The sequence below is a fragment of the Tinamus guttatus genome, unplaced genomic scaffold (genome assembly GCF_059628265.1).
Source record: "Tinamus guttatus ecotype Peru unplaced genomic scaffold, ASM5962826v1 Tinamus_guttatus_pri_ptg000639l, whole genome shotgun sequence".
In the NCBI taxonomy this organism is placed as follows: domain Eukaryota; kingdom Metazoa; phylum Chordata; class Aves; order Tinamiformes; family Tinamidae; genus Tinamus; species Tinamus guttatus.
Genome location: NW_028289173.1, coordinates 4,052,378 through 4,068,364, shown reverse-complemented (window position 1 = coordinate 4,068,364; position 15,987 = coordinate 4,052,378). Strand labels below are relative to the sequence as shown.

The 15,987-nt window shown below is 36.3% G+C and overlaps 1 protein-coding gene across 1 annotated transcript in view; it reads right to left on the bottom strand.

Annotated features, from left to right (window-relative positions):
• The window catches only part of ZNF236 (zinc finger protein 236), a 57,735-nt gene that overhangs the window by 4,193 nt on the left and 37,555 nt on the right, over nucleotides 1–15,987 (bottom strand). Inside the window, exons 17-30 of the mRNA XM_088535661.1 lie at nucleotides 13,827–13,978; nucleotides 12,796–12,902; nucleotides 12,544–12,695; nucleotides 12,214–12,426; nucleotides 11,480–11,759; nucleotides 10,914–11,017; nucleotides 8,141–8,506; nucleotides 6,540–6,685; nucleotides 5,362–5,596; nucleotides 4,917–5,096; nucleotides 3,328–3,480; nucleotides 2,817–3,007; nucleotides 1,868–1,999; nucleotides 551–748 (exon numbers count right to left, since the gene is read on the bottom strand). Of these exons, the coding sequence (XP_088391787.1) occupies nucleotides 551–748; nucleotides 1,868–1,999; nucleotides 2,817–3,007; nucleotides 3,328–3,480; nucleotides 4,917–5,096; nucleotides 5,362–5,596; nucleotides 6,540–6,685; nucleotides 8,141–8,506; nucleotides 10,914–11,017; nucleotides 11,480–11,759; nucleotides 12,214–12,426; nucleotides 12,544–12,695; nucleotides 12,796–12,902; nucleotides 13,827–13,978 (2,609 nt within the window). The remainder of the gene's footprint in view (nucleotides 1–550; nucleotides 749–1,867; nucleotides 2,000–2,816; nucleotides 3,008–3,327; nucleotides 3,481–4,916; nucleotides 5,097–5,361; nucleotides 5,597–6,539; nucleotides 6,686–8,140; nucleotides 8,507–10,913; nucleotides 11,018–11,479; nucleotides 11,760–12,213; nucleotides 12,427–12,543; nucleotides 12,696–12,795; nucleotides 12,903–13,826; nucleotides 13,979–15,987) is intronic.

Genomic DNA, 15,987 nt, shown 5'->3' with positions numbered 1-15,987 from the left:
ACAATGTTATTCTCCTTTCCAAGGAACCAGCAAAACCTCATTTTGGGCAAATGCTGACATCTCTGGATCTGATGACAAAAAATGGTTCATTGCAACAAACAAGAAAAACTTTCTTTTACAAAGTTGCAGTTTCAAGCAGCATCCCAAAGAAAGCAAACAGGACTGTCTTTTTCATATCAGAGAACACCCACAGAGAACATACATTAGGAAGTCATTTTCCAATCTCAGTGTTTTTCTGTCATCCTTCTGTACTCAAAGAAGTTCTTCTCAATATTGTTTCTTATATGAGTTGAACTACAGATTTCATTCGAAGTAAATAAGTGAACTCCTCTTCTGACATTATATTTTTAATTTTGTAGTTAATATTTACACTAAAATCCTCCCTATGCTCCAAAGAAATTCTCTGTTTATACATTATCACTTAGACTCCCTCTCCCAAACTCATACCTTACACACTAGAAAGGGATGACAAGTATCCCTCAATAACTTACCAAGAAATCTAAAACACAAAAATGAGTTAACATACTAATAACCTCTTACTAGCGAATACCTTGAGATGCGTTGCTCGCTTAAAGGCTTTATTGCAGACATGGCAAACGTGTATTCTCTCTTTGCCATGGACTTCTTTACTGTGGTGCATCAACATAGTGGTGGAGGAAAAGGTCTGATTACACTCAAAACACTGGTGCACACGACCTTCTTTGTCTGCTGGACTGCTTTTAGTCACACTAGGAGAAACCTCGGTCACCTGCAACATTTTTAAGAGAGTCAAATAATTACACAGACACACCCGACGGCTGTTTGTTTTCCAACATCTACTCCAGCTTGACCAAGGTTTGGAGAGTCCTTACAACCAACTTAGTAACACAAAAGGAAGAATCAGTTTGTAAGTCAATATAAAATAGTAAGGAAACACATATCACTGCTCAAGAACAAATACATGTATTTTATAGTTATTCTGATCTTTCTGTTTCTATGATCATCACTTAGGTTCTAAAAATAGAATGTGTTTAAACTTATTTTATTTTTCCTGTACTGTTCTATATTCATGAATTTCTCAATTTCTCCTAAACAAAACTCAAAATATATTTTAACCAAAGAAGAAAATATCTTGGATTTTTTTTTTTTAAGTTTTCTGTTACAATAAAATTTCTTATGTATTTAATTGATCATCAAGGAAACTATTTTCACATGAAAGCAAAGCTCTGAGCTATCAAAATATCAACTGAACAAAAACTGAACAAAAAGTTCACAGAAGTTGATTTTGGGACTTTTCTTAATTTTCTAATCAAAGAGAGTGTTTGAAGGAAGTGACATTTTTCCAAAAATGGCCCTGGACCATATAAAAAAAATAAACTGATTTTCTTTCTCTTCACAAATACTTGCTCAAAAAAATCAATACCACTACTGTTAGCCTTTCTTATACATGTGTAAAAGATTGTATTAAAATTTATATATTTACACTGAAAAGAGCTCGTGTTATCCCATTGTTAAAGCAGCTTGCTCAAGGAGACTAGAAAAACCACAGCAACTGATACCAAAATTTTCCAAATCTCTCAATTTTATGTATTTTTTTTACTATTTTTTTTTTAAATTCTGTATTTAGAGCATGGTGCTGTAATTTGGAGAGAGATACAAACTACTAATTATTTTTTTTTGGGGGGGCGGGTGGTACATGAAAAAGCTGGTTTTTAGCTCAAAACTGAGAAAATCATAGTTAGGAAGTCGCAACGAACAACTTTCCAACAAACAATTTGGAAAATGGTGTCAGCCTTCCTACTTCAAGATATAGAGGAATCATTTTAGTATTTTGAGTAAACAGTGTCCTTTACGTCCAAGGGATAGAGAAGGAGCTGGTTGCATCTACCTGGTACGTTATTTCCTCAGAGGCTGCAGAGGCCGAGTGGGGTGTGTGGCTCACCAGGATGACTTGCTGCGAGCCTGACCCGCTCTGGCTACCGAGACCGGGGTCTGCGAGTAGAGCAGGGAACTGCTGACCCTGTCAAAGGGGAAGAGGGGAACAGGGCAGAGACAAGAGCAACTGCATGCAGTTAACTGAAGTTCAGGTAAGTTACTTTTATGACTGGCACTACTGCTTTGCTTCCTTTCCCCTTCTATTTTTAAAAGCCAGCAACTTAAGCAACTTAACAATTGCAAGCCTGTAAGAGGAGACTCAGTTGTGATTAATTTTCTCAGACTTTTGACAACTGCTGAATGTTTCAGCCTTCGTCTTTGTCTCCTTAGCCATTACTTTCTCCATTTAACTTCTTTTTCTGTTTCCTGCTTTTCCTGCTTTCCTTGAGAAAGTAAAATCTAAAAGCTCTGATTTAAGCAGTAAGTGAAATAAGAATACCCATAGAAAGCATTCATTACTAGCCTCCCTTTCCACTTAACAATGGAAATATGAATACTACAGCAAAAGAAATTGCTTCCAGTATTTCCGAAACACTTTTGAATTAATTAAGTGTTGTCTTTTTAAAAGCTTAACACTGTACTAGCAGAACATAAAAGCATCTAGAAAATTGATTACAAAACTTTTGAGATAGTAGAACCACTGTGCTCAATGGGAAAAAAAAAAAACCCACAAACCCTGCAATACTTAGTTGCAGTTCTGTCCAAATGGTTTATTTTCCTAGAAGCTAGTATGCTAATCCTTTTGGTAGGAAAAAAGGGAAGATTACTGAATTTTCATATGCTATGTATTTACAGGACAAAATTACTTTCCAATCAAAATTTCAAATTGCTGGCCTCTAGGACAGTAAGTTTAGTTTATCTGTCAGTTCAGAAGAGCATTCTTTTGTCATAAACAGACTGACCTGTGAAGTAATATTAAGTGTAACTGCATCGAGACCACTGGACAACATTCCCTGAGTGTCAGCAAGAGTCAAGGTCACACTACCATCTCCTGCGACTCCTGATGAAGACATTACCAAGTTCTGGGCAGAAACTGTGGACTGAGATATGGGTGCTGTTGAAGGATGGTTTGTTCCACCTGTTGTATTAAGCTCTGCAAAATATACGGAATGTGAAAAAAAAAAAAAAGTTCCAGAAACTCTGATTAATTTAGTTTAATCACTTGTATATACAAGTTACTCTGTGTGTGTGTGTATATATATATACACACACAAACATATATTTTGTCTGTTTGTTTTGTTATACCTTTATGATTTGGTAGCAAATATGCAATTTAAAAGATAAAAATCACAAAGCCATTCAGTTCCTTAATTTAATGCCCAAGACTACACCATTTCTGATTCAGTTAGCTGATATAACAGCTATTTTTAATAAGATTTAATTAATTTTATTAGAACATCACTGTATGCTTACCTGGAGCGTTTAGTGAAGTGCCCTGAGAAAGAAGCTGGTCACTGCTTATAGTTAACGTAGCACCTGTAGTCTGACTGCTGATTGTTGGCGTTGTCAACCTTAAGCTGCCATTCAGATCACTGCTTCCAGAATTATGCTGGATAAGATCTTGGCCTAAACAGAATCAGTCCTATTAATAATCACAAATGTCTCAACATTATACTGCTACTGTCCTTCAAAGTATTAAAAACGATCATAAAGTAATACAATTAGAAAATGTAAACTTTTTTTTTTGTAAAACACATGCAGATGTTTATAGAAAAGGCAGACAAGTTTTTAATACAGATATAATTATGAATATTTAGACACTAATATGTAAATAAACATGCTTATTTAAATTTAGGCAAATACTGATCTCAGATTCAAGGCACCAACTTCATGGGACTACAAAAATTGAGTGAACTAAAGGCTGTTGGTGAAAACATATTTTCATAGGCCTACTTTTTATATCTATACTAGATTGCATTAAACGCATCTTCTTTCTTTTTGGAAAAGCAACGCATGATTTTAATTCTGTGGAACGGTCACGCACAGAACATACAGAAAATGAAAGTAGATTTAAGCAGCTGTATTCCTTTTGGTTTGCATAAGAGAATATCCATGAACAAGCTTGTCTAGAAAAATGCAAGTAGGGCACTTGGACATTGTTATCACATTTTAAAACACTAAGCATACTGCAGAAAAGTTTTCACTGTGTAACCATGTAAGCAAGTCAAATTAACTATCTAGTGAAAGAGCTTCAGAACTCTTACACAAGTTGAAAGTTCAGTAACTTTAAAAATCTTCAAGAAACAATAAATTCGGGCTTGGAGTCCAAACCCCAGCACTTCCTTATCCTTTATGTATCTACTACCACAATACTTTTAAGAAAAATAGAAGAAAGTACAAAACCTAAATATTTTCTCTCTGCTGCTTTTTTTCTGGTATTCTATATTTCACTGGATCTAGTAAGAAAACCTAATGATGCAGACTACACACTGTCTTCACAGGAAGTAGAAAACTATTTATACTACATATGGGATGAGGTTCTTAGAAACGATAAAAAATTTGGTTTCAGTAGTCAAGGACACCTAAAGTATTAACTACCTATTACAAATACTGAATAGTAGACCCCAAAGAAAGATCAGAACATGCATTAGAAGATGGTTTCATAGGCATTTAAGCAAATCTAGATGAACCAGACACAACCCGAACCCCTACACTGAACTAGCTGTACCCGTATCAGCATGATCTTTCAGATGCAGTATCCCAAAGGAAGTAGGAACTTATTACACACCAAGGAGATAGTAAGGCTTGTACTGGCTTTCTCACTGAGAATAAATTTGAAATAAATTCACAGGGATGTGAATAAAATAGGAGTCAAACATAACATGTGAAAATATAGATAGTTTTCAAAGGCAAAAATTTGGGTACTCTGTCTTTTAAGGCTGATAAACTTGAAAATGCACTGAAGGAAAGCTGTGGACTGGGGAGGCATCCTCAAATGCTACTGCATAGCAAGCTTTTAAATTGGAGAGCTGGTAGCATTAAAGATCGTTAAAAATAACAACCTGATATTGTAAGGGTGATTTCTTGAGGACTTCCTGATGAGCTTGTAGTAGCAGAACCTGTAGCGTGAGCTAGAACTTGGCTCAAACTGGAATTATTTATAGTCAATGTTATCTCATGTTGTCCATTTGAGGAGGACACCATACCCTGTGAAGTCATGACTTGAGAGATGTCCTGTCCACCTAAATGTAAAATAGGCAGAACAACAAAAAACCATGACAAACATTTCTTTGTAATAGATAAGACTATCCAAAACTATGACTTAATTTTCCAGACTACTAAGAGAAGTGTAGCTAAGGCAAGATTTTTGAGGTTAAAATCTAATAGTAACAAATTGTTTCCATACCCGATTTATTCCTCCACAGGTTAAAATCTTCAGAACAACAACCGTACGTTTCAAAAGACTCTAAATATTCTTCAAGGTGTAAGGTGACAGATGCTGCTTACCACTGGTGCTGGTGGCCAGCACCGGCTCTTGCTCCGCCAGGGATCCTATGGTGACGTTGGCGGAGGCCGTGACCGCGGGCTGCAGGGAGAGGCCCGCGAGAGGCTGAATGACCACGCTGGCGGGCACGGCGCTCTCGGTGGGCTGCAGCGCGGGGCTCTGCGCGGCGTCGCCCGTCAGCTGCTGGGCCAGCAGGCTGCTCTGCTGCAGGGTCTGCTGCAGAATGCTGGGGTCAATCTGAAAGGCACGTCCGCAGTCCATCAATCGGAAGTACCCCAAAGCGCACGTGTTAAATAAACAAACAAGACTTGAACAGCTGTACATAAAGTCTGTAAAATATTTAAACTTTATACATTTAAACTCGAACCTTTTTTTAAAGCCTCTGCATATATAATGTCTATAATGTCTATACAGAAACAGTCTATTCAGCTTCAAGTATACATTCTTCCCCCTCTTCAACCTCCAAGAACAAGCAATATCAACAAGATATCTGGGAAGCTGCGGGGCCAGGTGAATTAAGCTTGCTGGCCACCAGGATGTTGCAGTGTCACTTATCCTGCCATTCTATATTGCTTCACTGCTGCATGTAGGGCTGAACTGTTTTCAGGTCTTTGAGAGGGAAAATGAATAGAACAGAAGTGAAAACTGGTGTAAAATTATCTGTGTTTATTTTTCAGCTCCTTTATGGGTCCTAAAGAAACCCCTGCACATTTCCAATTGACATTCTCACATCTGTTCCCAGTATTTAGAAATAGCCAATTTACTTTTTAGGGATGACTGCTTTGGGAGTAGAGCAGACAATTATATTCAGACTTAGGTTTAGGCTTATTGAATTGCAGCAGGGCTTTGAGCACTATGCTGCAAATTTGATGATAATTCTTCTCCGAGTTTGCGGTTGGATCAGGTAACCTCGAGAGGTCTCCTCCTGCCTAAATGATTCTGTGAAACTGAAAACACAAAGCAGTTCATCAAATCTGTCCTTTTACATCATTCTAAGCACAAGTTTTGAAACTGAATTATCTCACCTAATCATTCTAACATGGTACAACTGGTATAGCACAGTATTGCCGCAGAGCACACTCAAAACAAGGGAATACTTCCAGATTTTTTAGGTTCGTTAAGCTTCTTTCAGCCCTCAATGTGGCTCTATCAAAAGCAAGAGATTAAGAGAACAACCTACCTGTAATGTTATATTGTTAATACTGGCAGCATCGATTCCAGAGATTTGAACGTTTTGTCCAACCAGATTAGCAGCAAGCTGTAACTGTATCCCTTCAAGAGTGGCCAAGCTACCATCTGTCAAGGACACAGTTAAATCACCTCCAGCTACCAAAGAAAACAGTCACATTATAATGTTTTTCTTTATCATTACTGGCCTCCTCTTCTAGCTTGCTTATTTTTATAAATGAAATCCACATTTTATCTATACATTTATTTAACAAGAGAGAAAAAAAAAAAGTAATCTGAAGCACCTGATTGTCTATTTCAGAACTTGGTAAATTCCATATGGTTTAAGGGTATTTATTGCTTAAGCACTAGCTAACAACTTCCAAACTAAAAACTACTCCAGATGAGCTTTGGAAACCCACAGAAATTTGGAATGAATTTTCTTGGGGAGTATACTGCCCCTAAATACAAGAAGCACTTACATTAACTAGGTCTGGATTGAGACCCAGAACACACATATATAGAATCAGGAAGGCTACTGCAAACATTTATATATAGTACAGAAACAGTGTTGGAGAGAGAATCAAGGGCTATTCTACACGCTCACATGGAGGAGAAACAAATTACCATCTGAAATCCAAAAATCTTTAGTACTTAAAAGCTTCTAAGATCAAAAGTCGAATACACTATCTCAAAAAAGGTTTTTGTCTTTGACGCATCTGCTGCAGGCATCTTCAGTACAATCAACCAGTGTCCTTTGGCTGATGCTTGAGAAATACCTTTCCCTCTCTATAATCCTGTATCATAATAAATTTGCTTTATAGTGCATTCAACAGAAAAACTTGCTCTAGGCAAAACGCAAGTCATAAATCTTGATTTTAAGTTTCCTGATACTTTTTAGAACATTGAAGCATGCTAGATACTTATTCTGTTCACTCAAAACTCCAAGCAAACCTCAAACTGCATTTTTCACAAATTCATCACAAAAGTAGCTTGTCAGTTTCTTTTGAACTCAAATTCATCAGTTTTAGAGAGGTAGGTTAGATCCAGTCAGATAAGCTAGGATGACTGCAGTTAAGTATGTGACTGACACATTAGTGTGAATTCATGAGCATACTTTCAAAATCATACGTATGCACTGGCAAAAGTGTCTTCAGTACAGGTCTCACACTCAGAAGACCCACACTCTAAGTGGCATCAGGGAATATTTCCAAACACGTTATCTACCCATAAACTGTCCCGACTTTGCCTAGGGCTAACTAACACTAGCCCAACTTCCAAAATCACTTAGAAATTAGCAAGGACTGTTTTCTTGCAGCATTATTTACTTGCATTTTATTTACTTGCAACATTAAGAGAGTTTAACTGAAAGGATGCCTGCTCTTTGGTATCAGTCAGCCCTTGACAAGAACACCTTCATCTGTTCATCTACAAGTGAATTTCTATCAGTGTCACCATGAATCATATTCTGCAAATTCTGCAATTCTGCAAAACCCTTACCTGTAAGTCAGTAGTGTTTGGCATGAATTTGTGAACTCTAAGGGAAATTCTAACAGAAAGAAAAAGTCCAGTATTTGATTGCAACACCAACACCAAAAAGTCCTTCATTTTTACCTGAGACAGAAGCAGGAAGAATAGCCTGGCCCACAAGTCCTTGCTGAAGTAAATTTTGATCAAATTGACTTGTCAAAACAGAATTGTTCATGATAAAAACATTAGGGTCTGTTGAGGATGAGTTGAGAAGACTGACTGGTTGTAGTCCCTCCGTGGAAGGACGCGTGACAGGCTTCCTAGCTTTCTTAGTCTCTGGTTTATAATGACACTGTATGTGGGTTTTTCTGCGCCCTGAAGTACGAAACCGTAAGTCACAGTGCGGACATTTGAAGGGTTTTGCTCCTGTATGCAGGCGCATGTGTACTTTTAGACTCCCTTTGGTAGAGAAGGAATTACTGCACACATGACAACTGAAGAGCTTCTGGCCTGGAAAAAAATTGGAAGAGAAATAAAAATGATAAAATGACAACAAAAATATCAATGCCACCATACAGCAATTAAGATAATTATGCATTCTAAGCTAATTGAACAAATTTGAAATAACTAGCATGTTTTCTTTATAATTTTGGTTGCTTTTCAAATGAATTAAGATGATAGATATCTTTTCACTTCTCCCCCACTTCCCTCAATTTTTAAAACTCGCAGTTTTTTTGAACTGCACAGTAGGAACACCCTCATTCAGAGACTCACGTGGTCACCTTGACTCTTATATCCTCCTCATTGTCTCTCACCTTCCTGACTAACCAGTTGCTCCAACTCCACAGTTCATAAAACCGGAGACTCTGTGAAGTTTTGGCTCTTCAGAATTTGGCTCCCCTTCCTTAGCTGCTCATTTCTCCTTCAACTCAAGTGATTTTAACTTCAAGCAAATTAACTCAAGCAACCCAAACTCAAGCAGTTTCAGCCTTTTACGTCTCTAGGCTCCTCTCAGGTTCCTCTACGGCCAAACTACAAAAAACTTCATCCTTAAACGCTCTCAGTACGTTCAGAGAAAAATGTCTAGGAATAGTAGCTCATACCAATAGGAAACCATTAACATCTATAAATTGGATAATATTCAAAAGTAAGACTTTTGAATATTATCCAATTTGAAGTAAAAAGGGTACACAAAATTATGGAACTGCAAATTCTGCAAATGTATAATTCTTCTTGCTACTCTACTTCACTGCATGACATCTGAAAAAAATCCTTTTTCTCAAATAGCAGTCCTGCATGCTCTACTGTTCCACAAGTAACAACAGTAACTATATAGTTCATTTCATTAACCGTTCAAGAGGTTGTATAATTCACAAAATAAATAAATAAAAACAACACATAAGCATCTGGCAGCAAATCTGCCCTTGATCACTGTAGCTGAAAACCCGCAGTCACTTCTGAAATTCCCAGGTCTTTCAGTATCATGTTGCTTCCTAGTTAAAAAGGAAAAGAAATCAACATATTCTGGATAACTGTCTTACCACAAAAGAATAAAACAAGACTTCGCTGCAGTTGTAATAAGCTAAGAGTAAGTAAATTAATCATTTTCTTTGGTAAAAGTTTAGGAACAACTGCTAAGCAAAGCTCAGTCAACTCCCAGAGCAAAACATGTAGCTGTGTTTTGGTGATGTTACGTATTTACCATTGAACATCTGATCACAAAACAAGTTGTGTCTGTAATTTCTGCTATCATCTTCTGGCTTTCATTCACACAAAAGAACCTCTCATCAAGTTCCTGATTTATAATTTAGCCTATTTCAAAACACAGATTCACATTAAAAGGCAAGCACACTGATGGCATTTTCTGTTCAGCAAGTCTAAGCAAGTCTCTGGCCATGTTCTATGCCAGCATGGACAAACAAAACCATCTGCTGCCAAACTGAGTAACAAATTCAAACCAGGAAACTTATTACCCAGGACATACCTGTGACCCCAGCATGGATGGCTTCAGAAAACAATTCAACTAATGTAAAAATAGTCCATTAAAGGCATAAAGCAAAAAGATACCACCTCTAGATCAGAGCCCCACAAGCTGCAAACTGCTGGCAGCTGCAGGAACGTGACCCATTCCCTGCTGCACTGTTGCCACCTGCTACAATCCAAGACAAGATACCCAACTACACAGATATCTGGTCTGACAAAACAGAGTAGCAGCCCTTGCGCACATACTGAGGCATTATTGAAAAAGAAACATTTTATTCACCTTACCAAAATATCACTCAGCTTTAGAAAACCATACAAGATCTTCTTAAAGAAGTTGAATAGCAAGAAAAAATAATTATCAAATGTTAATAAAAGAGCTTTTTTGAAATTATATAAAACTGGAGTTGAAAAACGCTACTAATTAAAACCAGCTCCCTCTCATTGTAATACAAAATAAAGAGTTACTAACAACCTAAAAGCTAAAGGTTGGTTTATATTCAGCTTGCATGACTAGAAGATCAAACTATTCTAAATGATTTGAAAAATAAGAGTAACAAAATTCTGAAGCACAGACTCCAATTTTTATAATCTTTTACACTTAATTTTATAAAAACCTCAAACTTCAATCTTCTTCCTCAAGAACATCATTTAGCCTTGCAATTCTGCAAAACATTTGAAGTTAAAATTACATAGATACATATATCAGTGTTCTGAGACAAGAGCCATTTTATAAGCCTAAAGGTATAAAATGTTGTTACAATCCACTTGATCCAAGATTCCACAACACGATGCAACTGAGGACGATCCAACTGCCAAATTTCACCTAGCATTGCTACTTGCCAGGTACAATGCACCATTTTGCAAATCTTTCAGCTAAATAAAACCTTACTCAAAAGTAACTAGGCTAGATACAGGCATTCAAAACCTTACTTACCTGTGTGTGTTTTAACATGACAATCTAGAGTAGATTTTACAGTGAAACTCTTCCCACATTCTTCACACTTATACGGCTTCTCCCCAGTATGGATACGTACGTGTCTAATAATTCCAGAAAACACGAGTATATGAAATTCTACTTCTACACAAAACATCACAGCTACTAGAACTATTTTGCATCTTACTCATTTTAGAATTAGCAAAATATTTAAACAACATCAAGTAGAACTCCTAAAGTGAAGGATTTCAGAATTTACTATTTTTTAAAATGATTTTTCATGCTTTTTATATGCATATCCTACTGCAAGAAATAATTCATTTACAACAAAACTTTGTAATAATTACATAGCAACACAGAAAACAAGAAACATGAAAAAGCTCTTTTAGTCACATGCAGACTATACATTTTCTTTGATACATATTTTTAAACAAATATCACATGAAAAATGCATAAAAAAACTTGTCAAATTATAGCTTAGAAATAAAAAGGTTATATGAAACTGTTATTGCTAAGTGTCTAGTGAAGAATTTAGGAAGTTAACAAGAAATTTTTCTACTCCTTACCTGACTAAATCACTGGGTTTTTTAAAGCTTTTGGGGCAGTAATTACAACAGTTAGCATATTTGGGCTCTGCTTCCAGCTCTGCTTGCTTATCCTTGATCTCACTAATTCTGTCTTTTTCCGCAGCAGACTGAACAAGGACTTTTTCCGAGACAGTGGCACTTTCCCGAGGTCGGATTTTTGCCAGTTCAGCTGTTTCTTCTTCTGTAAAAGTTATGACGCCAGGCCGCGATTTTCTGGAAGTTCTTTCAGAATTTTCATCATCATCTTCGACACATGTAACTAAAAAGAAAAAAAAAAGGACCATTAAATCTACAAGCTTAAACAATAAAACCAATAGGGTTTATTATTAAACACGTGGTCACTGAATAGTATGCTTAGAATTAAATTTATTTCAAAGGTATAAACATACATGCTTGCCTATCTTAAAAAAAAATGCTGGACTTGTAGTGTTTTTGGCACAAATTACTTACAGCTGTGTTTATAGTTGAAAAAATTACATTAGTGGCACACAAAAAGAACTCTATGGGAAAACATACTGTTACTGGATAAATTCTTGGGGAATCAATTTCTTTCAACGATTTAGAAAAAATAGTATTTGAAGTGGCTCTAGACATGAGGCATTATCCATACTGACAGGATAATAGCATAACTCTTATAGCATTCATGTAATTCACTGAAACATTTTTACTCGTTATGTAGTAAGGACAGCAAAAGTACAAATGAAATAATTTACCTCCCCCTCCTGTTTCTGTAGCTGCTGCTACAGCTGAGGAGCCTGCCTGATGCTTTTTCATATGTTTTTTGCAGTGAACAGTTGTTCGAAAGCTTTCATCACAGAATGGGCACTTGTAAGGCTTCATGCTCATGTGAGTTGCCATGTGCCTGGTAAGGCTGCCATTAGTTGTGAAGGATGTATTGCAAATGCTGCAGCTGAATGCTTTAACTCCTTAAAGTAACAAAAATACAAGTAGAGTAGCACACTGTTTGTCTACGTTCACTTATTCAGGATATTTACAGTACTAAGCTTGAGTTAAGCAAATACAGAGCACATATATTCTGTTACCTGTATGAGTCTTCTCATGTGATTTAAGAACTCCTGAGGAAACAAAGCCACGGCCACAAAGCTGGCATTTATAAGGCTTCTCACCAGTGTGTGACCGTACATGCTGTTTCAAATGACTGGATTTCTTAAAACCTTTGTTGCAATATTCACATCTATTAAAAGAAAGTTATTGTCATTACTTGCATATAAGTAAAGATCATAAATATATTCAGGCAATAATGTGGCAGAAACTAGAAATGAAGTATAACAGACCTATATGAACGCCTGCTTTGATCTTCATTATCCTCAAGAAAATGAGGCCGCTGGGTATGCAATTCAAGTTCTTCTTGTGATGACTGATCTTGTATCAAGCGAGTAGTCTAGAAACCAGAGAAGCTTCAAGTAAATTTCACTTTCTGAATATTTCTGATATTTGAGAGCTCACATTTAACACTACAGGAGCTTTTCTAAACAGTGTGTTCCCCAAGATAGAGTGCTGCCAACAGCTTTCTATACTTTCTCAATTATATTTTCATGCAACAGCTACAGTAACACTCCAGAAGGACAGCATGTTCCAAGACTTGGAGAGAAGAAAACTTCAAAGTCAATAGACCAGAGGCTGAAATTACCCAATCCCTTCCAGGATCCTACAATCCAGTTCAGTTCTCGAATTAATATTTACCCTTGCTGAGAAGCATGAAAAGGGTATAATATATGGAGCTCAATATGATAGTGTCACACTTCTACAGATGGTCTTCATGCTAGATAGTGTTAAGATAATAATAATAATTAAAAAAAACAGTTTTTAAACTATATTTTAGCAATTAAACTCTTAAAAGTCTATCCAGATGAGTACCATGAAAGTAACACCATGCACTGCCATATGCAAGCTTCAAGAAAACTAGTATACATTTGCAATGTATTTTTATTGCTTGATCATACCTATACCTATATAACATTAGTCAAGTTTTCAGGAAAAAAAGACAGCAGAGTGAAATCAGATTATAAGATTAGACCTACTCCTAAATTTTTGCTTTATAATTTTACTCTATTATATCATCCTTTCATTAATCTGGAACATCAAAACATACAGCTTTTTTTTTTTTTTTTTTTTTTTTTTTTAGAAACACAGTCAGGCAATTAGTCTTCACCTTTTCTTTGGGTTGTTAAGCAAAAGCAATCTAGAAATAAAAAAAAATCTGATTTTTCTTCCTGACTTCTCTGAGTTCCCCTAATCAGGTATGCTCAAAAGAAAATCATCACTGAACACAGAACAGTGGCTTGTGCCTTCCAGCAGTACTTACTACATTAATAGCATCAGCATTTGGAACCTGAAGAAGGGCTGGTGGATGGTAACTCGTTGAAAGAGCTTGAGATTCAAGTGTACTTGAATCCTGTAGCTGCTGCACAGCTGGAAACTGGGTCTGTTGATTGTAGCTGTCGCTCACCGTAAAACCTACGAGAAAACACGACAATCACAACTCCAGAAAACAGGCACATGAGGACTTAAAGACAGACCATAGTTTGAATCAGATTAAGCAGTATTACAATAATGTATTGCTTATTTTATACTCTCCTCCGCTGAGGGGCAAAATACACAGATATTTCTGGCATCTACGTAATATGCATAATAGGGTTACTTACCATTAGCTGGAATTCTATTGGACAATCTCCTCCACAGAACAACACTGTTTGAAGTTTCTTCAGGATGCCACAATTACCTTAGAGCCATTGAAATTTTGAATTTCTTGTATGTAAGCATGCATGTGTCAAACAGGTTGACCCATCTCCCTTTATCCACGGTGGTACCACGCTCCCTTAACTACACTGGAAGCCGATCACAAGGATGCAAAGCTCAGTGGGGAGGATGGCGGGTGAGTGGAGGAGATGACCCAATAGGAGAACTCCAGTTTCTGATAAAGTAACCCCATCTCCTACTTTGGATCTCCTCCACGTATTCCCACTCTTTAGATAACAGTAAAGTAAGGCCTCTCAAAGGCAAACTGCAAAGTAAAAATAAAAATGTGTTTGTTCACAATCCCAGTGTAAGAACTGAATTTTTTATTTGTTTTTGTTCTTGTAAAGTATCAGAAGCTAATTATCTCCTTTCCTAAAGGAATGGCAATATTCCCAATTGAGAGTTGGGAAAATACACCTCAGATTGCAGCTGTCTCTGTGTTATTAGACAGGCTCTTTTACCAACCCATTTAACCACTAACACTTCTAACACACACATACAAAAATTACTGCTAGGCAGGAAAAAAAAATAGAAACCAGCATTATCAGTAACTAAGAAAAGAGCAGCCATTTTATTATTTCTGTGCAGTTTGCCTTTAATGGACAACAGGGATGAAGATTATGAAAACAGGGTAGAAATAAACCTGCATTAGATGACCATAGCATCAAAGGTCAAAAAGCAATGCTTTAAGAATGTTTTGAATGACAGTATATCAACCACTGGGATATGCTTTAAGCAGAGATTTCCCCAAAAGTTACTTTTCACAGCAAAAGTATACTATTATAAGTATAGGAAAAAATTGCTTATACGCTACCTCTCATATCCTAGAAGCAACATATGTAAACAGACCCTGAAAATATTATTAGTCAAGTTACAATTCATCACAAAATCTAATACTGCAGCTTCTTTCCTAGAACTATGATTACGAAAAAAAAAAAAAAAAAAAAAAAAGATTCAGTAAGGGAGAATTGACATGATGGAGATGATTGTGTGATTTAAATATTTAAACTAGTCTTAGCTTTTCACAATGGCCAAAAATGTGAACCCTGCACCTCAATTATCTTATTAGTGGAATGACAGAATAAAGATGTACCCTGAAGAACAGCCACATACAGCTTTACAGTGACAAGAGCTCTACAGTGAAAATACTAACTATTTTCAAATAAAATTCAAAAGTAGCATTACTGAAAAAAAGGTAAGCTACATTTAGCAAGAACACCAAAATAACTCTAAAACCCAGAACCTGAAAAGGCCCTTCCAGGCCCTTTATACAAGAATCGAAATAACCATTACACATATTTAATAATAATAAAAAAGGGCTACCTAAAGAATTCTAACATTTTCATGTGGTTCTCACTAGCTAAGAAGTAGAAAACAAAAGTGACTAGACTTCTTTCACTTCAAGATTTTAGTAATACCATTTACTGAAACCCTGAAAAATTTTCCAGGAACAAGCCAGGAACAAAGTGCTCAAGGCAAAAAGTTCTAAATTTAGAGGTATTTTGGGGCAAAGTGAAAAACAAAATACCTAAAAGCAGTTTGAGAATAAAAATAAACCAAACCTGTAACAATACATGATGCACCCTTATTCTGCTCAATACTTGGTATGAAAGTCAACTTCTACTCAAATCTTTGAACAGATCTGAAATTTCTGAGCATGCTAAAGGCATTTGCCAGCACCATCTTATTTTGACAGAACAATATTGGGGAAAAAAAAAAAAAAAAGA